Genomic DNA, 26,080 nt, shown 5'->3' with positions numbered 1-26,080 from the left:
ATAAGGCACAAAACCAACAGCAAGGTACGTCGTGGTCAGGGCATAGGCAAGGAATACAGTACGAATGAAAATCTTTGAGGTATTTGCTTTCCACAAGAACTACTATTATTGACTTTTACGGACATGGGTTAAGAGCAAGAAAACGTTTCCCCAACAGGGTACTTAGTTGAAGACATTGGTTCTGAAACTCGAAAATGAAAATTTCTGGAGTTGGATGACTAGCACTTGCAAACTGCTTCTGCTTCAGGCCCCGCATGGCAAGAAAGACTGATGTAATGGTGTCGGCTGCACGCTTTATACCCCTGACTACCTGACGTCACGGAAGATGAGACAGTAACCGACGCAGGACCCAGGACTATGATAATCAGGCTGACTGAGGGCTACTGCCAGCAGATAACCCAAATGTGATTTACTGCAACAGTGGAAATGAAAAGCATCAGTCAGAAGACCACTTCCTATGCAGAACCTACTCCTTGTGCCTGGCCCCCATCCCCAGATGTCTTGGCAGGAGTGGGAGTCCTAGAAGAGGAGGGGGGGGGAGAAGGAGCTTAAAGGACCTTCAAAATCAGCTTGTTCCTCTTGTCGATAAGCTTGCACTGGTTAAAATCCATGCAAATCGAACAGGAGGAATCTAGGTGGGCAGCCCTCAAGCACACCACGCACAATGTGTGGGCATCAGACAGAAATCTTATGCCCACACTGGGATAAGGGCCTGGGTGGTCTGTCCTTGCAGGGCTTACCTTGCCCCTGTCTGCTAAGTGCAGGAAAGGATCAGTGCTTAGAGGGAAAATTCCTGCTGAACCTAGGGGGTTGAACCTGAACTAAATCTTTTACTGTTTGCAAAGATTTTGCTTGGTCTTCCATCTTTTTAAGCAGCTCTTCTGCTTTTAGTCCAAACAAGCGGTCCTTATCCAAGGGTGCATCAATTAATTTAGACTTGACATGATCAGGGAGAGGTAGTTCATTCAGCCATGCTGGTCTCCTAATGACAGATCCTGACACTGCTGCCCTGCTCAAGGCTTCTAGAGCATCATATCCACAGTGCAGTGTGTGTTCGGGCACTTGAAATCTGCTAAATCTTTCGAACTGGCAGAGTCAGGAAAGGTTGAAATCTTTTGCTGTAATAGTTCCAAAGTGTGTTGTTGATATCTGTTACAGTGGATATTGATATTTTAACATCTGGAACGGACAGTAGACTGCTGTGATAGCCAAGGCTGTAGAGGTGTATACTTTTTTACCCCATCTGTCCAGAGCTCTGGAATCTTGTCAGAAGGAACAGGATTCTTTGCAGAACTAGCCTCAGCTCCTTTTGGCCCCTATGTAATGATCTCCTGGTCTGCAGCAGGATATCTGTACCGGTATTTGCGAGAATCCGGTTCTCTAATACCAGTCAGGTTTAGTGGCAGCAGGTGGGAGGGCATCAGTGGCTAAGCTGGATTCATGGAAAACATTATCTACCACTTCTAATAAAGGGGGATGGCCAGGAGTCTGTGCTGTGGCAGGTCTAGAAACTCTGTCTTTTCTTAGACTGAGGGAAGTCCTGAGATTCCCAGTGGAAATGTTCCCCAAGGGTGTAAAGGGTTTCCCCAAAGGAAAGGCCTTCTGGTGGGGAGGCAGAAGGAACTGATTCCTCTGCATCTGAACCCTCATAAGCAGCCAGAGGCTGTTGCTCCTCTTCAAAATCTTAATCAGATTACTCAGAATTCTGCTCTGTCATTATTTCAGAAGGGTGGTCTTTTCCTTTAAGAAGTTGTGGCCTGACTACCGCTGATAAGGGAGATAAGATCCTCCTCCATCTTAAGAATTACAGCTTGGGGTGGTGGAGCAGGACTAAGATGGTGGCTAGAGGTAGATTTTCTAGAAGTGGCCTGGCTTCTAGGCCTAAGAGTATCCATCAGTCTGAGAGAAACGGTAGTTGGATGAGAAGACGTTTTTATCTACAATCAGTAGTAAAAAACGCCTCCTCGGAAGCTGGTGCCTACTTCACAGCTCCAGACACAACCGAGGCAGAGACAGCCAAAGGCTCAGAAGATAAAGACTTCTGAAGCATACTGGACTCAAAGGGTCCTCTGTAGAGGCCTGCGCAGATATCAACTCGGGCATTAAGGGCTGCGAAAGCGCCTCACTGAATTCCGGAGAACTGACTACCTGCTTAGTGGTAGAGTCATCAGAAGGCTAAGCCTTGTGTGGTCTGTCTCTATCTTTATCTCTGCATTTTTTCGGAATGCTCATGGATTGTTGCCTGACTGACGCCATATCGGAATGCGAAGACGGAACACAAAAATGACGGTCTATAATAAGAGCTCTACGGTGAATGTTTCTCACATTAAAGAAAGCTCAGAATCGGCAACAGGGAACGTTGTGGTCTGGGCCTAAACAAGTGACACAGTAAGAATGGAAGTCTCTGTGTGGGATCTGCTTTCCACAGGCAAGACAACTGTTAACTTTTTCAGACATCGGTTAGTGCAAGAAAGAAGGGTCCCCAACGGGGTACTTAGCTTTAGACATTTTCAGCTGAAATTCAAACTCTGGTAGCGACCGACCTGCAACTCTGCAAACTGCTTTTGCTACTGGCTCCACGGCAAGAAAGACTGGTGTAATAAAGTAGACCGCCTTGCTTTACAGCACCAATGACCTAACGTCAGACTACAGGCAAGTGCAGCCAACGCAGAAAAACACTGACTCTGGTATTTGGGCAGGTCAAGGGCTAGCACAGCAGGGATAACCCACAGGTGATGACTTCAACAGGGAAACACTAAGAACATCTGCCTATTTCACTGAGGTTTCATTTTGCTCACATTTACTGTATTGCAATACGTTTTAGCAAACATCTTATAGTTGAACTGGAATGCCGAAACAGGTACCTTACTAAAAGGATACAAGACCTAAATATGTAATACATGTACTCTCTCAACCCCCCTGTCACTATGCTAAAAGGAGATCCGTGTCTGGCATAAAAGGCACCCTCTGACTCGTTACTGGCAGATTTACTGCACATCAGCAAATTAAATGGCATCAGAAATACTCTGTCTATAGATTTAAAACTATTCTGCATCATCAACAGAACAGTTTGGAGGGGCAGGTGTATCGAAGTGGACACCACTACTCTGGAAAAGTCTCCCCATGCACATGAAACAAAGTTCATTCCTGACCATATTTAAATGCAACTTAGATCTATGAAGTGAAACAGAAAATTTACCCCAGGAGTGTGCCCCCCCCACAGTACTACTAATGGACAGAGGCAGCTCCTAAATGCTTTATCCCATGCATGGGTCTCCTCAAATTATCTAGGCCTGACTTAAGACTTGGGGTAATACATAATTATCAACCGTGGGATGGGTAAGGCCAATCTTTAACCAAATGGGACAGGTTTACTGTGAGTGCAACAAGGGAAATTGGGTGGCTTAAAACGGCCTGCAAGAGCAGCCACCTAGTTACTTATCTAAGAACCTACAAAGATATACCAAACTATTATAGGAGTTAAGGTAGCAGTGAGCCTACTCATTTTTAGACATTGATCGTATAGGTTCAGTTGACTACTGCAAGACAGGCCCTTTAACCAATACCAAAGCCTAACAGGAGAATTCTGATACCTTTTGTCAGGAACTTTATATCTGTCTCACAGTTATTAAATTAATAGTACCCTCCTCAGAAATAGAACTGGAAGTCTTTTTACAATATCTTTTAGCAGCCTCCTTTGGTTATTATCACACACCTCTGTCAGACTTGCACCACTTGTTTTGTTTCTTGCCAGATTACAACAAATCCATTTTATAAACGGTCAAAAACAAAAGAATATAAAATAAATAAAAGGTATAGTTATTGTGGTAAAAAGGCCAAAATACTTGCCACAATCACACTGCAGAGCAGGTAAGTTTTAACTGAAGAGCACCCAAAGAAACAGAGTAAATGGCATGATTAACTACACATATGCAAAATACTCCGACTCTTGTTCATTTCTTTCGGCTTTTCCTGGTTAGGGGTCACCACAGCGGAACTCCGGTCCGCTAATGATTGGCAGGAGATTTTGACGTGCTGGCTTGCCGGGCCTAACGCACAACCTTCAACGAAGGAACGCCCATTCACGCATGTCGCCACACAGAAGATGCTCTGAGAATCGAATGGGCAAAGTCTGTGAGGCGACAACGCTACCACAGCACCACCAGCGCAAAACACTCGGACTCTAATCGGTATGAAACAAATGCAAGACCAAGGCAACATTTCTACTAATGTGGTTATATATGACTGCTTTGCCATGCCCACTGACCAAGGTTGCAGAAATGCCGGCATAAGACCAGCAGCAGCCATCACACAAGTAATGACACAGATGAAGACAATGATGAGGAAAGACAGCACACTGTTATGATTTGCTATTACAATTAAAAACCTTTAACAAGTCATTCAGTAGACTAAAACATACACAAGTAAATAAAATTAAAAAATCCCAAAGTAATCTGAGACCTCATGCACACCTAACACGGTACACACTGACCAAGTTGGAGAACACAGGCATATGATACAAATGAAAGATACTGCTAAGTCATGCTTTACATGTAACAAAACAAGGATCAGCTAGTAGGGAGGATAAAACACGCACAGTAAAACAGTTGTACTTAACATATAGCCATCCTTGAAGCTAGCAGATCCCGTAAACTTACCAGACTTTCGACTTCTTCGTCTTCTCTTCCTGGTTGGTTTCAACCATGGACCATCACTCACCTTCTTTTTCATAAGTCGTTTCTTGATACTAGACTCAGAACTCTATTTAAATGGAGAGAAAAAACAGGATTATGCTGAATACTTTCTCCATTAAGTCTCCTAACAAAATAAAACAAAACCAAGTCGAACCATTCCTTAAGGTTTTGTCTTACATAGCTTCCACAACTTGGACAATATTGTACAATGAATCTAATTACTACAAACTAACAAAACTCAGTATTAAACCAGTAGCAATACAAATACCATATGCACAGCACAACAAAAACAGTCCCTGTCCCTCTCAGTTTGAAGCTATCAATTTTTGATCAAAGATGTTTGTACTTTTTAAACAAATGGAAGAAAATACACAGACTTGCAAGTGCTCATCATTACAGCCAATTACGTAGTAAGGATCTTGCATCAGGTATTCAAATGCAGAACTAGGGGTCACTAAAACCTTAGGCAGAGATGTTCTCAAGAGCTAGGATGGATCTGTTCCTCCCTTTAATAAAGCAGCTTCAGTGAGGGAACAATGTAATAGGGTGTAATCTCTCCACTTCTCCAGTCTGCAACATTTAACTGAGTGGAACAGGAAGAGCTACCGCTTTATTTCAAATGACTAATCAACAAGGAAAAGGGGGCAAAAGACAACCAAGAAGGTGAACTGCTGCAGGAGCTGTTCCTGAAGACAACTGATATGTGTAAACATGGTGTTTGTGTGACAGAATATGCTACTGTAAATTTAGAAGTGTAAGCGATGTCAAGATACCAATCTTTTTAACAGATTATTAAAGCAGTTCAATGTGCCCCTAATCAAAGCCAGAGGTTACTTCTCCCACTAATGGCATCAGCCAGTAACTTGGCCATAAGTATTACAACCCATGAGGTCACAGATTCTTTCTGGAGCAGAATATCACCAGCAAGTGTACTTGCATTCCAACACATTGCCTGCAGAAGACAAGAGAAAATAAATAACCCATCTTCTAAGGACACAACCCACTCACCCCCCAAGGCAAACCAGACACCTCAGAGAAGGGGAAAAAACAATAAAATGATGGACTACAACCATATGCATCAGTGTCGTCGTCTTCTTTCGGCTGCTCCTGTCAGGGGTCGCCACAGCAGATCAACTGTTTCCATTTCTTCCTATCCCCTGCATCTTGCTCTGTCACACCAACCACCTGCATGTCCTCTCTCACCACATCCATAAACCTTATCTTAGGCATTCCTCTTTTCCTGTTACCTGGCAGCTTCATCCTTAGCATCTTTTTCCCAATATACTCTGCATCCCTCCTCAGCACATGTCCAAACCAATGTAATCTTGCCTCTCTGGCTTTGTCTCCAAACCTTCCAACCTCTAATATACTTATTCCTAATCCTGTCCATCCTCGTCACACCCAGTGCAAATCTTAACATCTTCAACTCTGCCACGTCAAGCTCAGACTCCTGTCTTTTTGTCAATGCCACTGTCTCCAACCCATATAACATAGCTGGTCTCACTACCCTCTTGTAGACCTTCCCTTTCTTTCTTACTGGTACTAGTCTGTCAAAAATCACTCCTGACACTCTTCTCCACCCACTCCATCCTGCCTGTACTCTCTTCACCTCTCTTCCATACTCACCATTATTCTGAACTGTTGATCCCAAGTATTTAAACTCCTCCACCTTCGCCACCTCTACTCCCTGCATCCTCACCATTCCTCTATCCTCCCTCTCACACACATATACTCTTAGTCCTGCTGACCTTCATTCCTCTTCGCTCTAGAGCATATCTCCACCTCTCCAGGGTCTCCACCTGTTCCCTACTCTCACTACAGATCAATGTCATCTGCAAACATCATAGTCCACAGGGACTCCTGTCTGACCTCGTCTGTCAACCTGTCCATCACCATTACAAATAAGAAAGGGCTCAGAGCTGAACCTTGATGTAATTCCACCTCCACCTTAAATGCATCCGTCACTCCCACCGCAGAGCCCACTGCTGTCACACTACCCTCGTACATATCCTGTACCACTCTTGCATACTTCTCTGACACTCCTGACTTCCTCATACAATACCACAACTTCTCTCTAGGCACCCTGTCATATGCTTTCTCTAAATCCACAAAGACGCAATGCAACTCCTTCTGACATTCTCTGTACTTCTCCATCAACACTCAAAGCAAACATCGCATCTGTAGTGCTCTTTCCTGGCATGAAACCATACTGCTGATCACCAACACCTCCCTTCTTAACCTATCTTCCACTACTCTTTCCCATAACTTCATGCTGTGACTGATCAATTTAATCCCTCTGTAGTTACTACAGCTCTGCACATCACCCTTATTCTTAAAGATCAGTACCAAAACACTTTCTCCATTCCTCAGGCATCCTCTCACTTTCCAAGATTTCATTAAACAATCTAGTTAAAAACTCCACTGCCATTTCACCAAAACAACTCCATGCTTCCACAGGTACGTCATCTGGACCAACACAGTCTTTCCGTTCTTCATCCTCTTCATAGCTATCCATAGTTCCTCCTTGCTATTTCACTGCACTTCATGATTCACTATCCGCACATCATCCAACCTTCTCTCCCTCTCATTCTCTTCATTCATCAGTCACTCAAAGTACTCTTTCCATCTGCTCAACACACTTTCCTCGCTTGTGAGCACGTTTCCCTCATTATCCTTTATCACCCTTACTTGCTGCACATCTTTACTAGCTCGGTCCTTCTGTCTAGCCAATTGGTACAGGTCCTTTTCTCCCTCCTTAGTGTCCAACCTTTTATACAACTTGTCATACGCCTTATCCTTAGCCACCTCTCTCTTTGCCATGCACATCATCTCCTTATACTCGTCTACTTTCGTCATCTCTCTGACAATCCCACTTCTTCGCCAACCTCTTTCTCTGTATACTCTCCTGTACTTCTTCATTCCAACACCAGGTCTCCTTGTCCTCCTTCCTCTTTCCAGATGTCACACCAAGCACCTTTCTAGCTATCTCTCTTACTAGCTCTGCTGTAGTTACCCAGCTATTCAGCAACTCGTCACTGTCACCCAGTGCCTGTCTTAACTCTTCCCTGAACATCACCTCACAATTGCCATTTTTCAATTTCCACCATTTGATCCTTGGTGCTACCCTCATACTCATCCTCCTCTTCTTGATCACCAAAGTCATCCTACAAACCATCATCCTATGCTGCCTAACTACACTTTCCCCTGCCACCACTTTACAGTCTCCAATCTCCTTCAGACTGGTCCTTCTACATAAGATATAATCCACCTGTGTGCATCTTCCTCCACTCTTGTATGTCACCCTATGCTCCTCCCTCTTGTTAAAATACGTATTCAACACAGCCATGTCCATCCTTTTCGCAAAATCCACTACCATCTGACCTTCTGCATTCCTTTGCTTAACACCATACCTATCCATCACTTCCTCACCCCTCTGTTCCCTTCACCAACATGCCCAATCAAATCTGCTCCAATCACCATCAGTGTAGCCTACCATAAAGCAGGTAGCATCTACCCCACCACCCCAACAGGTTTATATAATGCAGAAAGGAAAAGGTGCATGGCAGCCCCTATTGCAGCAGTCACCTTAACAGTCAAACTTCTACTACTGGTATGGAGAGAGAATCCTTGTACAATGGAACATGACAACTCTGACAGTAATTGGTGTGAATTCTAATACCGCAAAATGGTTATGCTGAAAAACGTGTAGTAAAAAACAAGTAGAGCCAGCAGACGATCTGAAAATCCAATTTATTGTGAAAGGTTAAAAAACCTACACATTTATGTACAGACCGGTTTCGGTAGAAAAAACACAACCTTCTTCAGTGTATTCAAACATCCATAAATGTGATCAGCTTATATAGAAACAACTACCAGCCTATTGGTGGGTCATAAATTCTCATTAAGACCAGGTGGGAATAATCCCCCCAGTTTGATTATCCATTTTTCTCCTTGGTATTAAGAAAAGAATGCCATCCTGTTTTATTGATCCTGTTCCCTGAAATAATATCAATAATAATAAAAGTAAATTTGGCAGTGTGGTGCTCCAAAAAATGTTTATACAATGCACTGCTGTTTTTCTTATTACGAGTATTGCTGAAATGCTCTGATATTCTAATTCTGAGTGGTCGTGAAGTTTGTCCTATGTAAAAAGCACCACAGTGACAGCTGGCCATGTAAATAATCCAATCACTGCTACAATTGGCAAAAAATTTAATGTCATATACCTGTGAGCAGTTTCTGCTGGAAAATTGTTTGGATTTATTGATTTTGTCACAGTTGGTGCAATGTTCACATGGAAAACAACCTGTTAGGGGCTCCCCAGATAATGTGGTTTGTTTGAATTGTGTACTAGTAGTCTTATCACCAAGTTTAAAGTTATTGAAAAAACATTGACATTGGGTTGGAATGAAATTAGAAATATCTGGATCATATGCTAAGATGTTCCAATGTCTGTTAATACTATCAATCAGTTGATTTGTATTCCGAGCATATGTAGTAGTGAATCTAATAGTAGTACAATCCGTACGAGTATGTTCTTTGTATTGTAAAAAATTAACTCTATGTGTGGAATTCGTTATATTGCTGGCAGTAATAACATCACCCATACCATAGCCTCTCGATCTGAAACGTTCTGTAAGATTCTTCCTATGATGTTGAAAAGCGGAATCTGTGGAACAGATCCGTTTGATGCGTATGAATTGTGATTTCGGGATGTTCCGTATTACATGGGGTGGATGGAAACTAGATCCATGTAAAATTGTATTAAATTCAGGATGTTTCCTAAATACCTCTGTAGAGAGTGTATTATCAGACTGTTTGGTGATCGAAACATCCAAAAATGTGATATTATTGTAGTCATAATGGACTGTAAACTCCATACCCCATTTGTTGTGATTCAAATATGATACGAAATCCATCAAGCCTGGTATATCCCCTCTCCAAATCATCCAACAAACGTCAAGATAATGTCGCCAGATATCAATGTTTTCTAAAAAGATGTTATTATTGCAATCATATAGAAGGTGATGTTCAACAAAAGCCATAAAAAGATCGGCATATATGGGAGCAAAAGATGCTCCCATGGCTGTACCCTTTACTTGCCAATAACATTTGTCTTTATAATAGAAAACATTGCTTGTTAAGACAAATTTGGCTAGTTCTACCAAAAAGGAATTAAATAACGGTTCATATAAACAGGCTTTGTCTAGTCAAAAGGAAAGGGCCTCAAGCCCAGACTTGTGAGGGATGTTAGTATAGAGTGAACACACATCACGAGTACACATAACCCACACATCCTCCAACTGACTGTCTGATACAATATTCAGGAACATGGTGGTATCATGTATGCGTGATCTTACCAAACTAAGTAAAGGTTGCAAATGTAAGGTCAGGAACAATGAGAGAGGTTCCGTGATGTACCCTCTGCCAGAAACAATCTGTCTCCCCAGAGGGTTCACCAAATTTGTGTGTGTCTTAGGCAAAAAATATATATATTGTATAGCAGGGTCGTGTACCATAAGTTGTTGTGCAGTTTCATTTGTGATAATAGACTCATCCCTGGCCCAAAGTACAAAATCTTCAATCTGCTTTTTGAACCTGAAAGTAGGATTGATGGTCATTGGTGAATAATATTTTGGATCAGAAAGCTGTCTCATAGCCTCCCTATCATAATCCAACCAATTCAAAATCACCACAGCACCCCCTTTATCCGCTGAAATTATTACAATATCTTCATTATTTTGTAAGTCAGAAATGGCCTGTTTTTCTGCTAAAGAGATGTTATTTGATTTAAATCGCACATCTTGCCCAAAAAAATGGAGATCTTTGAGAATATTTCTCTGAAATTGAAGAACTAGAGGGTGCATGGGTGGATTAAATGTGGATTTATGGTAAATAAATTTATCACTTTTGGAGAAGCTGGTATCACCAAAAAACAATTTTAAATTTAATAACCTACAAAATGAAAAAACATCCTGAGCCATATTATCTTCTGAAATAATAAACCAGGTACAAAAGACAACCCTTATTCAAGACAGTTGTATGGGTGAAGGTACATAATCAGATAACTTCAAAACATTATTGTCAATAGACACATTTATTTCTCCATTACCATTTGTAGAAGACCCTGAATATTGGTAATGTCTTCTATGTTTCCTCCCTCCCCTGTGCTGCTTTGGCCTAAAGGGATGTGACATGTATTCCTTTTGGGGGCCGGTGAACCAGTTGCTGACTGTGGCTCACTATCAGTACATGAGGAAACATCCTCAGTAGAGGAGGCAGAGGTTCTGCTTGATCTTTTAAGGATAGACCTGGGTCGTTTTTTCCTAGATGATCTATTAAATGTAGGGGTGAACCCAACTTGTTTTGTGTTATGTGCAAAAGGATTGGAGGTTTGGTAATCCCCTTGATCCCTTTGAAACTTCTTGAGTTTCCTAGTCTGCAATTGTTCTTCTAATGTCTTAAGGTCCCCTGCTATTTTATTCAAATGGGTTTGGAAGGATGGTTCGCCTTCATAAGGTTTAATATAATCAACTAGCCTAGTAACCACCTGAATTTCAGAGTCTATAGTCCTGTTATAAAATTTTGACAAAGATTCTATAAAAGAGATAATTGCCAGCTGCTGAATAGATGACCACTCTTCGAGAAGTTCCTCATCAGCATTAGAAACTAGTGGGTGAATGCGCACTCGAAGGCCCCTGGGTGTGATGCCTTTGGCCAAATAGGCCTTGAAAAGTTTTGAGCGCCAAATGTTTGATCTAAGAGTTTTGAGGTGTAAAAACAGATCATGAAAACATGAAGCACATTTAGAAGCAGAGTCAGATGTACCCAAAATATTGGTGTTATCACCAATATTACAACTCAGTCCAAAGGCTCTAAGGTCCTCTCTATCCGAAGAGAGACCTGTGATGAAACTGGCAAAATCCATGAGGAAAAGAGGGACTGACAATATAGTTGGTACTGTTATTGAACAAGATCACGCAATTTTTTGCGTCAGTGCCATTTTTTTTTCTTAGTGCGTGTTTGCTGTGCAATTTGACTTGGGATATTATGTTCATGGCTGCGTAGATAGTGTTTTTTTCATTACTTCAAAGTTATGATTCATGACTTACATTTGTATTCACTTCATAGTTGGATACTTTTCAAAGCCTATTTGTTTGGACTAGACTGTTTTCTTGGACTTGCATTTTTTTTTTGGCAAGCGAGTCCTTAAGGAGAGGAAGAGAGAATTTTTATTTACTGTTTTGTTTCTGGGGCTCTTTTCCTTCCACATGGCTGAGCAAAGAACAGAAGATATTGAACTTGGTTACCATCCTCGCAAACTGCAATAGAACACAAGTAAGGACGTGTTTAATCTGATATGGCGTCAGGTCAGAACCCCTTACTTAATATTGATTTAAACAGTGAAGGAGCTTCCATTAATTCATGCTCTGAGTGAGAGAAATGATTAAGAAGCCTTTAACAATTTGTTAAGCTCTTTTGATAGCTTGGCAAGGAAATAAATGGTTACAATGGCAGAGGTTTCATATGGAGGCTTGCTTGCCATTTAAAATAGTACCAAGAGGTATGAGGGTATTATGTATGCCAGCACAAGGAGAGAAGTTTTCTGATTTACTTGCACGATGGCAACAGATTAATGTAGAAACTAGCTATAGCTATATGCAGCTCTTGATAGAACATTGCTCTCCTGTTGATCTGTTATTACGCAGAGATATAGAGAAAATAAAAAAGCAACTGGAACAGTAGACTGGTGGGTTCCATTTGAATAAATATGCAGAAGCTGTTGACAGCATCAAATTGTTTGAAAATAAGTTGCAGGCAACTAAAATTAAGAAAATCTACAGGGACTATCAGGATTTTCTTAATGGACAAATCTTTACCTGGCCGTGGGAACCACATTAAAGAATCGGTAATCTTAAGCGCCCTTGGATGATGGAAGGGAGAAGGTCAACATCTACTCCAGGTCAGGAACAACAAAGTGAGGTGAATAATTCAGATGGGACCCCCTACAGAGATTTTATCCTCTGTAGAAGCAACAACAAGCATGGTGAATCAGTTGCAGGATGTGGAGCTAGTAAGCTCAGCACAACCAGACAATTTATAGCTAGGAGCCAGGCTTAAAAAACTTTAACTTGACAGAAATGGGAAAGGGGTTGAATTTTCCCACTTTCCCAGTACCAGTGTGCAAGAAGAAAACACCAGAGAGGGCACTCCCAACAGAGGGAAGTGAAGATACAGAAAATAGTGGATTGACTGTTATGGGTGACTATAATGTATTTAATTTATCTAATGTTTTAACCCCAGAACAGTTACGAGTTCTGGGGAAAGGACTGACTTTTATGCCAAGCAGAAACTCAAAACTAAGTGATGTTATTTTACATTTGCATTTGTTTGGGAGCAATATAGTACTGAGGGAAATGTATGGCAATAATATGAATGCACGTACAATGTTAAAACATCCAAGTACATTTGTACCAATAACATACCCAACAATGCAAACTTTAAGGACACGTGAATTTGAAATTAGAAATTATTTTGATAAATCTTACAGTAAATATGATAACTTGAATGCTTCTGAAAAGGAAGCACTAAATTCTTTGATAGAAGATGAACGTATTTTAACTAAGTCAGTGGACAAAGGTGGGGGTGTTGTTTTGAATACTGCAGCATATACCTCAGCTTTGAATGATTTACTTAAAGATGCACAAACTTATTCAAGTGTTTCTCCTATAATGTTTAGAAATATTATTTGTAAAGTGAGAGCAAAACTTAAAGGACAGGGATTATTGGAACAAGATTTGTTAGACTTTTTTCATATTGAACATCCTGCGGCACCAATATTTAAAGCGCTTCCAAAAATCCACAAAAATGTAATACCACCACTCATGAGACCGATAGTTTGAGGTAGGGGGTAGATAACAGAACACTTATCCATATGGGTGGAAACTAAACCGAAAATAGTGATGCAGTGTTACTCATGATTATTAAGACATAAGATATTTTTTGAATATGTTATCTGAGGTTGTAGAAAAAACAGTGGCCAATGTATGAATGGTCACTCAATGTCAATAACCTTTTTACTGTTATTAGTAATGACTATTGATTAAATGCCATCAGGGAAGTAACAAAAGTGTTTGATGTGAGAAAAAAACAGTTAATTCTGCAAGTTCTACAGCTCATACTTGAAAATAATGTAATTATGTGTAATGGTACATACTACAGGCAAAGACAAGGTGTGGCCATGGGCACACCATGTGCAAACTCATACTTCAACCTAGTGTTGGCGTATTGAGAAAAAATTGATGTCCCTATTAATGACCAATGGTGGAGTGACCACTTATTCCATTATGCTCAATTTGTGGATGATGTTTATATTTTACGGCAATGCAGTGAGAATGAACTGACAAGGTTTGTAAAGCATCTAGAGAAGACCAATGATTTTCTAAGGTTTACAGTAAAGTGATTTTAAATCTATAGACTTTTTGTATGTAAGAATAACCAATGATGTAGAGACTGGCATGTCAATCTCTCTATATAAGAAAAATTGTTGGAGCAATCACTATCTAGAATTTTCAAGTATGCACCCTAGACGTACTTTTAAAAACATAGTAGTGGGACAGGGTTTACATACATCGAGACTATGCACAGAAGCCAACTTTGAAAAAGAGCTGGAGAGTTTACAGAACCATATGGTACAAAGGGGTTACACAAATAACCTGATGCAAGAGCGGTTAGAAGTAGTAAAGAGAGATAGAAAGGGAAAGGCTAGACCATGGTTTAAAGTTAATGAGACACAAAGCCATGAGAACACAGACACAAAATAGCAACAGAAAGAAGTAATAAAAATAGGCTTATGTTACAATACAGCAACAATATTAAATGGGGTCTGATAAATAATTAAACAAAACTGGAAAATCTTAAGTGAGGATTGATTCAAAAAATAATGGACAAACAACAAAGCTTTGGTTTTACACGCAACAGCAATCCGAAAGACATATGTAAAGAACCAGGAATGAGAAATGGAAACAAAACAATTTTAACATCAGATAGAACAGGTACTTTTCTTTGCAGGCACTGCAAGACATGCTTCATGATTAGTGATAAGAATACCTCTGTTCACCCCATAAATAAAAATGAATTCATATTTAAGTTATATGCAAACTGCCACACAGAGAATGTGGTATATATAGTAATGTGTCGGTCATGCCCCAGTTACTATGTAGGGAAAACTAATTGTAAATTGAAAATCAGAATCCATCACTTGTACAGCATTACACAGAAAGATGAATGACATGCTCTGTATGTGCATACTTCTAAGAATCAAACACACACTTAAGTTCATGGTTATACAGGTTACTCATGTGAGTAGAAGGGGGGACATAGTGAATGTCACTGAATGTAATGAACTACACCGGACTATAGAACTAGCAGCAAGCCATCCTCCAGGGTTGAATACGTGTATACCTTTAAGACCAGCCCTTGGGAAAAGGAGGGCAGTGAGATGATTGGTGGTTGTGTTTTTAAATGTACTTAAATAGATTCATGAAAGCGATTTCATTGTCTGATGAAGGGTTAACCCGAAATCGCACACAGTTTTATCACTATTTTACGTGTTTTATGGAATAAAAGTTTGCACAGCCTGTTTGGATAGACTGTTTTCTTCGACTCGCATTACTTCTTTTTAGCAAGCGAGTCCTTAAGGAGAGGAAGAGAGAATTTTTATTTACTCTACAATATGCCCAAAATCCTTCAGCCCTAGCCTACCTCCCCTCATCTCTCAACATTCCCTCGCTAGGTCCATACATAGCTCTGACCTTAACCTACTACAAATATACAAACCTAAGACTAAAACAGGCTGCAACCTCTACAGCTACAATCCCGCCATATTATGGAACAAATTACCACTAGAAATCAGGTTCCTCAAACATACAAATCAATTCAAAACTGCCACTAGGGAATACCTCCAAACTCACTGGTCCTGCCTCTGCACTCATCCTCCCTGATCTAGCACATTAATTGATATGTAATCACCAAAACTTCAAACCTTTTTAGCTCGTAAACCTCTTCAAAGTATCAACCTTCTTCTCCATCGCTTATGTCCATTTCTAATGTCACATATGTCATAAAATAACTACATACACTATGAACTCTATTCACTGTTTATTGAACATTTGTATCGAATAATTTCTTTTATGAATGCTTATGTTTTTGTTTTTTCTCCATTATTATTTTTCTGATAAAACATATTTCATTGTATGTACACATTGTAACCCGCTGACACTTATCACTGAACTTGTAAAACTATGGAGCTTTTCTCCCCGGGCCTCTGCTGAAAAAGGGCTACTTAGCTCAGTCGAACTAATCCGGTCAACAAATGTAAAATAAATAATAAATAAATGTTAAAGTGAAACTGTTGCTACAATGAAGTTTGAAATGCAGAAGCCTTTGGGACAGAAAAGCTATTCAGAATGTTGGCAAAGAAGTGCTTAACAAAATATTTAATGTTAACTACACACATGCAGATTGCAATTGCAAATAAAGCAAGGTTTTAACCAAAGCACATAGGGAAGCAATGAAATACATTAATTTTATTTCTGCTAAGGGAAACCAACCAAAATGACAGGAGTATTTCAGTGCAGTGTGTGAAACTGAAGAAATGATGCTTCTTTCTGCAAGCCTCAGCAAGTACGCGAGCATAAGCATCTGGCTTATTTTTGTACAGTGACAGAAGTAAATTCCACTGTTCTCAGGATAAAGTTACACAAACATAACCCACTAAACAGTGAACATGTGTGGCTGGGAATATTTCATACTTAGATTTCTCAAACCTAGTTGTAGTCTTCCCATGAGGTCATAAAAATTATCTGGTAAAAAGGTAATGTGGATCTCAGCCAAGTGTGAACGATATCCTTCCTGGCTTCTGCGGTCAGACTTTCTCTGTTAAGTACTGACTGAGCACAGGGTCTCTTCCCCTCTGCAGAAAGCAGTATGGCAGTTTTACTTTCTTCTTCCACCATGCCAGCTGACCATCAAATAGTTGCCATGGCTGCCCATTTGTTACCTACTGGGATGAGAGCACAATGCTCATTTGCTCCCCTAATGCAAGAGTAGTCCATGAAGCAAATTAACTATGAATCCCTGCACCGTGACAGTGACAAACACATATCACTGCAGGGCTACCTACACTCAAGCAGGAGTGGACATGCTCCAAAAGTAGCCTTGTAAGAGCTACCAGACCTAGCCTAGACAGCCATGGAACCCAACCACCACTCCCGCCCCCTTAAATCCTAGCTGAAGGAAACCTTCCTCTGTCTACTCCTGGAGTAGAGGAAATCCAAAACCAATTTGAACTCGGCAAAAACATTCAGGGAAAGATCTACACCTTTTTTTTACCTTAAATCTTCTAGCACCAAAGTTGTTCATTCGCATACTTGTCAAGGTCATGTGGTCAAGTCTTCATCCCCTTTTGCCAGAGAGCACGGAAAGCCATAGTCAAGTATAAATACCACCAAGGATGGCCCCTGAAGAGAGGCCACTAGCCTAGTGAGACTAATATAGTCAATAAATACAAACAAAAATGTGTACTTTAACAAAAGAAGATGTTTCTTTATGAGCAAATTATTTTTTAGCAATATGGTTGGGTCATTCTTGCAGAGTGGGAGGGTGGCCTAATGGTTAAGGTGTTTGCCTTACAAACACAAGCTGCAGGGTTTGAGTCTCACAAGGGATAACTGGCTACGCTTACAATGGCTCACAAGGGCAGTTAGCTTAGTATTAACCTATGAACCTATGAGTGTACACATCCAACAGTAAACGTTACTTGCACTACCAAGTTTAAGATGTCTACAGGAAAATATCTTAATAAAAACTGAAGCTATGTAATGGACTTAATGCTAGAAAAGTGTCAGTAGATCACAAAACTATAAAGGAACAATAACAAAAGAAAATGAAAAGCCTAAACATCATTAGAAAGCAAACAAGCGCAAGACTGCAGAATATAAGAACTGGTAATTGTTTTACAACAATGACACTGTAAAGGGTACCTTCTTGCTGGACTTAATGACAGCTCAGGTGGATGAAGGCAATTTCACTACAATAGGCAGTGAGACAGAGAGAGAATGTGAAGTTCCTCTGTATATTTATCCAGCCTTTCCTTAGTACAAATACTACCTCGGGTGTCCCCTGTAAAACAATGACTTCTACTGGGCCAACCTAGCAGATCAGTAGAAAGGTGAATGACACTTTGCAAGTGCCACTGATGGCAGTGCATTAGAAGTTTCTATACCTCCTATAAATCTGTCTGAGCAACATGCAGCCTGGTAATGGAGCCAAGAGCAAGAAAAGTATTCTGAAATACTCAACTACTTAGAAATGCATCAGAATTAAAATACTACGGAGTGAATACGTCAATTATGTTGCAAGTAGAAAACTTCATAACAGCTGTGATCTTAAAAGAGAACACATCAGTTGCCAATGGGTCAAGAGCATTTACAAATGCACACTAGATATACAGATATTTTGTTTCATAAACAAATCTGCAGTGAAGCTGCTAGGTGTAAAGACTGTAAACCCTGACAAATCAGTCAGAAATCCTTTGAACTGCACATAACTACACTGAAGAAACACATTTACCTTAAAAGCTAAATAAATTTCTACAAGAACTAAAGATGTGTACAGTAATTCTATGTTAACAAATAAAATAAAATATTTCAGAAATGTTCTGATGCTGACTTATACGCAAAAGTTAAGTGCTTACCATAGCAATAAAACATAAATGGGGAAAAAGGGATTAAGGACTGACGGATGATGTCCTCTTCAAACACCAGGACTGAAATCACAGGTTGCAAGATGACACTGTCTTCAATAACACAGCCAAGACGTACTTACAGGAGTATAAGGTATGCCACCTCTGTTTTTACAAGCCATCATTAACATAGAGGCTTCCAGAACAGATATCACGGCTTTGGCTCTGTAAGTAGTGTTTTCTGTTGACACTACAGCTGTCTCCTGAGAGGCATTATCAGTCAATTTCTGCTTCAGACAGCCTTGAAAATATTTTGCTTCATTATGATGTTTTTCGGATGGAACCACACACAATAAGAGGCAACAAAAAGCTATGCAGCAAAACTTATGGCAACTGTAGCACAAACCAGCATCCTAAAGGATAAAGTACAGTTGTGTACACTTACCATAAATGCAGATGTTTGAGTGCATTCACTGTTGCAGTCATCACACTTGGTTATCTGCCTACAGGTAGCTCTCAGTGAGCCCGAATACTAAAGTCTTGGGATTTCTGCGTTGGATGCTGTCGCTTCTTCCATGACATCAGGTTGCCAGGAGTATAAAACATGCAGCCGACGCCATTACATCAGTTTTTCTTGCCCCAGATGTCAGGAGCCCCCAAAATAGGAATCAATTACAATAAAACGTAAATACCATTACTATAAGATATGGCCAAAAAAAAAAAAAAGTACAGAGAAGTCAGGGGGCTGGAGGGAGGGTAACCTGGACTGCAACAGTGGATACACTCTAACATCTACATTTATGGTAAGTGAAATATGTTCTTCGTGTTTCACTGTTGCAGTCATCACACTTGGGTTGATTCCCAAAGCTGAGGAAGGGTGGAGGCAGTCAAGAAGCATTAGGGCTGGCTAGAAGGCCTTGTAAGACTGCTGTGGCAAATCCAGCTCTGGATTTAGAAAAGATAGGTAAAGTGGTAATTGCTTGGTGAAGGTGCATACAGAACTCCAGTTTGCAGCTTCCAAGATGTCCTTGGTAGGGACTCCCCTGAGAAATGCTGTAGAGGCTGAGGTAGCCCTAATGGAATGAGTTCTGATCCCCTGTAGGGTAGGTTTTCCATGGTGTTTGTAGCAGAACTGAATGCAGTGTGCTATCCATTTAGAAATGGTTTGCTTTGAAATGGCCTTGCCCTCTGCCCCTGTAGCAAAGCTGACTAGCAGCTGGTCAGATCTTCTGAAAGGATTAAGTCTGCCCAGGTAGAACCTAAGCTGCCTGTGCACGCACAGGGAAGTGCAGGATCCTTTTCCCTTTATTCTGAGGATTAGGGAAAAATGTTGGCAAATTAAGGGATTGGTTTAAACCCCATTAGATACCACCTTGGGCATAAATGATGGGTTAGTCCTGAGGGAAACCCTGTCCGCAGGGAAAATAATGAAGGATTCCACAGCCATAAGAGCCTGCAATTCAGACACTCTTCTTGCTGAAGTGATGGCTAGAAGTAAGGCTGTTTTCCAAGAGTGGAATTTTAACTCTGCTATAGCCGCAGGTTCAAAGGTAGGAAGCGTGAGCTTCTCCAGTACAAAGTTAAGGTCCCAGGCTGGAGTGGGAGCTCTCCTGGGGTTGGGTGGTCTTAAATGTTTGGAACTGTTTGACCAGAGGGAGAGAGAAGAGGGGTGGCTCAGTATTGTAATGAGCTGAGATGGTAGAGGCATGAATTTTAATTGGAGAAGGATAGGCCTTTGTGGAGCAGTTCTGTTAGGTAATTTAGTATTTGAGTAAATTGGGCAAGGATGACATCCAGCACCTGTTTAATGAGGGTTGCTGGTGATGTGTTCAGGAGATGAGCCAGGCTGCTAGGGTCAGGGTTTGCAGCTGAGGATGCAAAATATGGCTGTCCTGCTGGGAAAGCAGGGAATGGGTCTGAGGCAGGTGCCATGGTGGCACTATTGTCAGACTGTGCAAAAGTGGGTACCAGTGCTGGCATGGCCAGTCTGGTGCAATCAGGATTGTCCTTGGCATGTCCTGTCTGATCTTTAGTAGAACCTTCAAGAGGAGGGGCAGAGGGGGAAAGGCATAGATTGAGAGGTTTTCCCATGTAAAGGACAGGGCATCCACTTTCCATGCTTGGCTGTGGGGGGTTCTGGTGCAATATTTGCTCAATTGAAAGTTCTGCGGGGGAAGCAAAGAGGTATACCTCTGGTGCCACCCACCTGTGGATCAGAAGCTTGAAGGATTTGGATTCCAGTTTCCTCTCATGTGGGTCCATTAGATTTCTGCTTAAGTCTGCCAGTGAATTTAGTTCGCCTGGCAGGAATTGAGCTTGCAGGTGCACTAGATAGCTCAAGGCTGTATTCCAGAGAGCCATGGCTATCCTGCAGAGGGGGTAGGAATGGGTTTCCTCCTGCTTGTTTATGTACCAAATAACTGTGGTGTTATCTGTCTATCAATAGTTGCCCTGGAAGAATAAGGTATTTGAAGGAAGTCAGTGCATTCTGTACAACTAACATTTCTTTTTGATTGATATACAGGTGCATTTGTTTTGGGCTCCAATTGCCTTGAAAGCATTTTCCTGCCATGTGGGCCCCCCATGCATAGTCTGATGCATCTGTTAGGGTTTGTGCAGCGGGGAAGGGTTGAAAGAAGGGAGTCCCTTGTTGTGGTAGCAGGCCTCTGCCCAACAAAGGAACTCTGTCCTTAGGCAAGGAAAGATAGGAATCGTTTCCAGGTCCTGAGAATGTTGACACCAGAGACTTCTAAAGTACCACTGAAGTTTCCTCATACGCAGTCTTGCATATGAAATTAGCAGATTGCAAGAAGCCATGAACCCTAGGGCTTGCAGTATTTTTCTTGCAGATAGCTGGGCTTGGGTGGCCAGTAGATTGAAGTAGTTTAAATAAATCTGTTTTCCTGGAGTGAGGAATGCCAGCTGGGAAGTTGTGTTCAAGCTTGCAACCAGGAATACAATCTTTTGGCTAGGTACCAGATGTGATTTCTTTTGGTTGATGGTATACCCCACTGAAATTAGAAATTTCTTTACAAATGTCAGGTGCTGAAGTAGTAATTCCCGACTGTCTGCCTGAATCAGGCAACCGTCCAAGTATGGGTAAATTTAAATTTTTCTCTGCCTGCAATATGCAATGTCAGAAGATAGGAATTTTGGGAATACCCTGGGTGCAGTAGATAAGCCAAAGAGAAGTGCCGAGAACTGATCCCCTTATGGGGATGTGCAGATAAGCTTCTTTTAAGTCCAGGGTGGCTAGCCAGGAGTCCTTGGCTAGCATAGGAAGCAGCTGTTGGAGAGTAAACATTTTTAATCTTGGAACCACCAGGAAGGTGTTGAGAATAGACAGATCCACGATAGGGCGTCAAAAGTTTTCTTTTCTGGGTACCAGAAACAGTCTGGAGTAAAAACCTTGTCTCCTTTGCTTTGCTGGGACAGGTTGAATAGCCTTGATACTGAGAACAGAAAGTACTTGCTTTTGGGCCTCTGCCCACTGGGTTAGGGAAAGGCCTGGCCATCCGCTTGGGGTTGGCAGTGAGTGTAAGTAGAATCTGTATCCTTCAGATACAATGTTCAAGACCTATCTGTCCTGGGTAAGGTACTCCGTTTTTTGCGTGCAGGGCTAGTTTTCCTCTTAAGGGTGCAAGTACTTGGGCAAGGCTTGGAAGGATGAAGGACAAGTCATTGTGAACTTTTTCCGTAGGATGATGGCTTACTACTCCCTGTTTTTGAGGTAGGAGCACTCAATTGTTTAGATCTGTGCATACCCTGAGACTGTAGTCTTGGTGGTCTGCTGCCCCTTGGTTTGGACTGAGAAGGTCTGGGAGGGACTGGAAAAGACCAGTTTTTAAAAGGCCAATCCCTACTGAATCTAGGTGTCTGTACCTGTAGGAAATCTTTAACAGTTTGCACAGATTTAACTTTTTCCTCCATCTAAGAGGACTTCTGCTTTAGTGCCAAACAGACGTTCATGGTTTAATGGAGCATCTAGTAATTTTGCTTTGACATGGTCTGGTAAGATTTGTTCCTTAAGCCAAGCATGCCTTCTAAGAACAGACACAGTGACAGCAGCCCTGCAAGATGCTTCTAAGGCATCAAAACCACACTGCAAAGTATGTTTTCCAACTTGGTTAGCAGAATGCATTAACTCTTGTAAATCTTTATGTTCTGCACAATCAGGAATCAAAATAATTTTCTGTTTAATTAGTTCCATGATATGTTCTGATACTTTAACAAGTGAAACTGGCAATTTAAAGCCCTGATGGCAAGAGTAGCAGAAGTACCTTCTTACCCCCATCTGTTTAAAGCCCTAGAATCCCTGTCCGAAGGGATAAGATTTTTGGCTGTAGTAGCCTTAATGCCTTTAGGTCCCTGGGAAATGGTCTCTGGAGCCACAATAGGATTTTTATATAAGAATTTGTGAGAGTCAAGTACTCTGTAGTACCTGTCAGGTTTCTTGGGTGCTGGTGGCAAAGTATCAGGGGTAAGACTGGATTCCATGAAGACATCTACAATTTCCAGAACAGGAGGGATAGCTAGAGGCCTGTGCTGAGGCAAGTTTAAAAATTCCCCAAGTCTCTTTTTGGACTGTGGGTAGTCCTGGCATTCCCAGCAGAAGTGCTCTCAGAGTATGCAGGGCTTCACTGAAAAAAAAATCCTCTGGTGGGGAAGCAGAGGGTATGGAATCGTCTGCATCAGAATCCTCATAGGTAGATAAAGGTATGTCCTGGTAACCAGAAGGATCAGAGTCATTGGACTCATGATCTGAAGAATCAGAAGGAAAATCAGTTATTGGTCTTTTAGAAGGGGAAGACTGGTTTCCCCTAATTAAAGTAATAAGGTCTTCAGCCATTCTAAGCATTTGTTTCTGTGGCATGGGGGCCTGAGAATGCACTTTGGTTGGATTCCTAGGCGTAGTGTGAACTCTGGGCTTGAGAAATTCGGTATTTTTAGTTTGAAACGAAGTAGTCAGTTTAATATGAACATCGGAAGGCCTGAATACATCCTCAGAAGCCGGGCCTGCACAGCGGCTCCAGACCCATCCAAGGTAGAGACATTCACAGGTTCCATAGTCGAAGAAGCATCTCACCGCATACCGGACTTTGAATGGGTCTCAGTAGAGGCCTGCGAATTTGTAGAAATGGGTATCAGGGGCTGCAAAAGCGCTATTAGCTTAGCAGAAGCGTCGTCGTCAGTTTTGGACCTATGCAGTCTGTCTCTGTCTTTATCCTTATGCTTTTTTGGAAAATCGGTAGTCAGATGGCTTATCAAAGCCATTTCGGAATACGGAGAACAAGAGCGAAAGAATTTAGCGACAAAAATAGCCCAAAGAATAGTTCGGGTGTTGGACACTGCACAAAACCAACAGCAAGGAATGCTGTGGTCTGGGCCTAAACAGGTGATGCAGTAAGAATGAAAATCTCTGAGGTATTTGCTTTCATAGGCAAGGCAATTAAATTTTTTCTGACATCAGTTAGACCAAGAAAAAAGGATCCCCAACGAGGTACTTATCTTTTAGAAGACTTTCGGTCTGAAACTCAAAAAAATGAAAATTTCAGGATGCAGCCGACCGGCACTTGCGAATTGCTTCTGCTTAGGGCTCCGCGTGGCAAAACAGCTGATTTAACGGTGTCAGCTGCATGTTTTATACACCTGACATCATGGAAGAAGTGACAGCATCCGATGCAGAAATCCCAAGACTCTGGTATTCAGGTCGGCTGATGGCTACCTGCAGGCAGATAACCCAACTGTGATGACTGCAACAGTGAAACATGAACATATTTTTAGCAATTCGACAATATAGGAAAAACACAAGGAAAGATTTCCCCAATGGGGTACATACCTGTACTCTGGAAGCCAGGCCACACCAAGAGAATGAAGATGCTTAGGCCTTATACTGACTAAAGCTTCCTTTCATAAACTGGGACAAGAAAGAAATAAGGGTGTAGGTGGACATCCCTCAGACTACAAATCTCCTACCATCCAGATGGAAGGGATATGACCTGCCTGAGAGCAGAGAGGGTGAAAACTTCCAAGTCAAAACATCAGTGGTAGAAAGAATAGTTGTGTAAAACCTTACCATAACCATAAATGTCCTTCTCTTCCATGTTGCTATATTCTTACTGTGGGATTTCCTGCCTCAGGTGACCCGACATCGACTCCTAAACAAAAGCTTAAGCCTGGTTGCTGTAGGTGCGTGGGATATCACACACAGGGCCATAAACCAGGGAACTTAAATGTGACGTCTGCATGCATAGACAGTCTTGGAGAACTAAGTGATTGTCAGCTATAAGTGTCAAGTGTCATATGCTGGCTAGTTGCTCTTGGAGAAGGGTAGACCCTTCCTAATAGCTAGGAGCTAGGTTAGTAGTCCACATGTAATGCAGAAGGAAGGTGGGAGAGATGGGATACTGCAACATAGAAGAGGACGACATCTACGGTTATAGTAAGATTTTACACAATTATTCTATGTCCTTCTATTCTTATGTTACAGCATTCTTACTGTGGAAGAGTACCACAGTTAGAGGGACGGGTGGCAGTAAAAGTGGAAGATTCCAGAAATCCCTGCAGGACTGTCCTGGCAAAGCCTACCCTGGCTCTGCAGACTTGATACAGTTTGTAGTGTTTGGTGAAGGTGTGGATAGTGAATCATGTGGCAGCTTCTAAAATGGAAGCTGTGCCCAGGCCTTTGAGGAAGACTTTGGAAGTAGCCATACCTCTGGTGGAATGAGTGCTCAGCCCATGGGGTAAAGGTTTGCCATGGTGTAGCAGAAAGCAATGGATTTTCTGATCAAACTTGTAACAGTTTGCTTGGAAGCGGCCTTGTCCATAGCCCTGGGGTGGAAGGAGGCAAAAAGTTAATAAAATTTTCTGAAGGGCTTAGTTTTGTCTAGGTAAAATCTAAGTCGTCTGTGCACATCCAGGGAATGGAGAATCCTCTCACTCTTGTTAGTTGTAGAGGGGAAGGACAGGTAGGTGAACAGACTGATTTAAGGACAGCTTACTCACTTTAGGCATGAAGGAGGGATTAGTGTGCGTAAGGTCACCCTGTCCTTGTGGAAAGCAGTGTGGGGGGGCACGCCATGAGAGCCTGTAGCTCTGACACTCTCCTAGCAGATGTGATGGCCACCAACAGTACAGTTTTCCATGTACATAGTTGTAAAGTAGCATTGCTAGCCAGTTAAAGGGGCCAACTGTTTGTTTTTCCAGGACAAAGTTTAGGTCTCAGGGTGGCAGGATGGGTTTTCTAGGTGGACTGATGTGCAAAACCCCTCTCAGGAAAAGTTTAACATCTAGCCTGGATAGTAAAGGGAGGGGGTCTAGAGGCAGGCAGGCAGATATGGCTGAAAGATGAACTTTCACTGAGGAGTAGGAAATGCCATCCTGAATGAGTTCACACACACATGCAGGGACTAGGGAAGGGCCCGCCTGGCTGGGGTCGTTGTCCTTACGTAGATACCATTTTGAGAAGCTCTCCCATTTTGATAAGTATGATTTTCTAGTAGCAGGTTTCCTGGCCTCCTTCAGGAATGTAAGCACATCCTCTGAATAATGGTGTCTAGAAGGGATTAGAAGTTCATCACCCAGACTGTTGGTGCTAATATCTGTTGCTGAGGATGGATTAGGGTTCCCTTTTGCTGTGTAA

General features: G+C 41.7%; 1 protein-coding gene across 1 annotated transcript in view; it reads right to left on the bottom strand.

The window, feature by feature from the left end:
* The window catches only part of EHMT1 (euchromatic histone lysine methyltransferase 1), a 1,716,251-nt gene that overhangs the window by 1,309,599 nt on the left and 380,572 nt on the right, over window positions 1–26,080 (bottom strand). Inside the window, exon 8 of the mRNA XM_044058169.1 lies at window positions 4,659–4,761. Within this exon, the coding sequence (XP_043914104.1) occupies window positions 4,659–4,761 (103 nt within the window). The remainder of the gene's footprint in view (window positions 1–4,658; window positions 4,762–26,080) is intronic.

The sequence above is a fragment of the Protopterus annectens genome, chromosome 16.part0 (genome assembly GCF_019279795.1).
Source record: "Protopterus annectens isolate FY-2018-M chromosome 16.part0, PAN1.0, whole genome shotgun sequence".
Lineage (NCBI taxonomy): Eukaryota > Metazoa > Chordata > Ceratodontiformes > Protopteridae > Protopterus > Protopterus annectens.
This window is presented reverse-complemented; position numbering and strand designations above follow the sequence as displayed.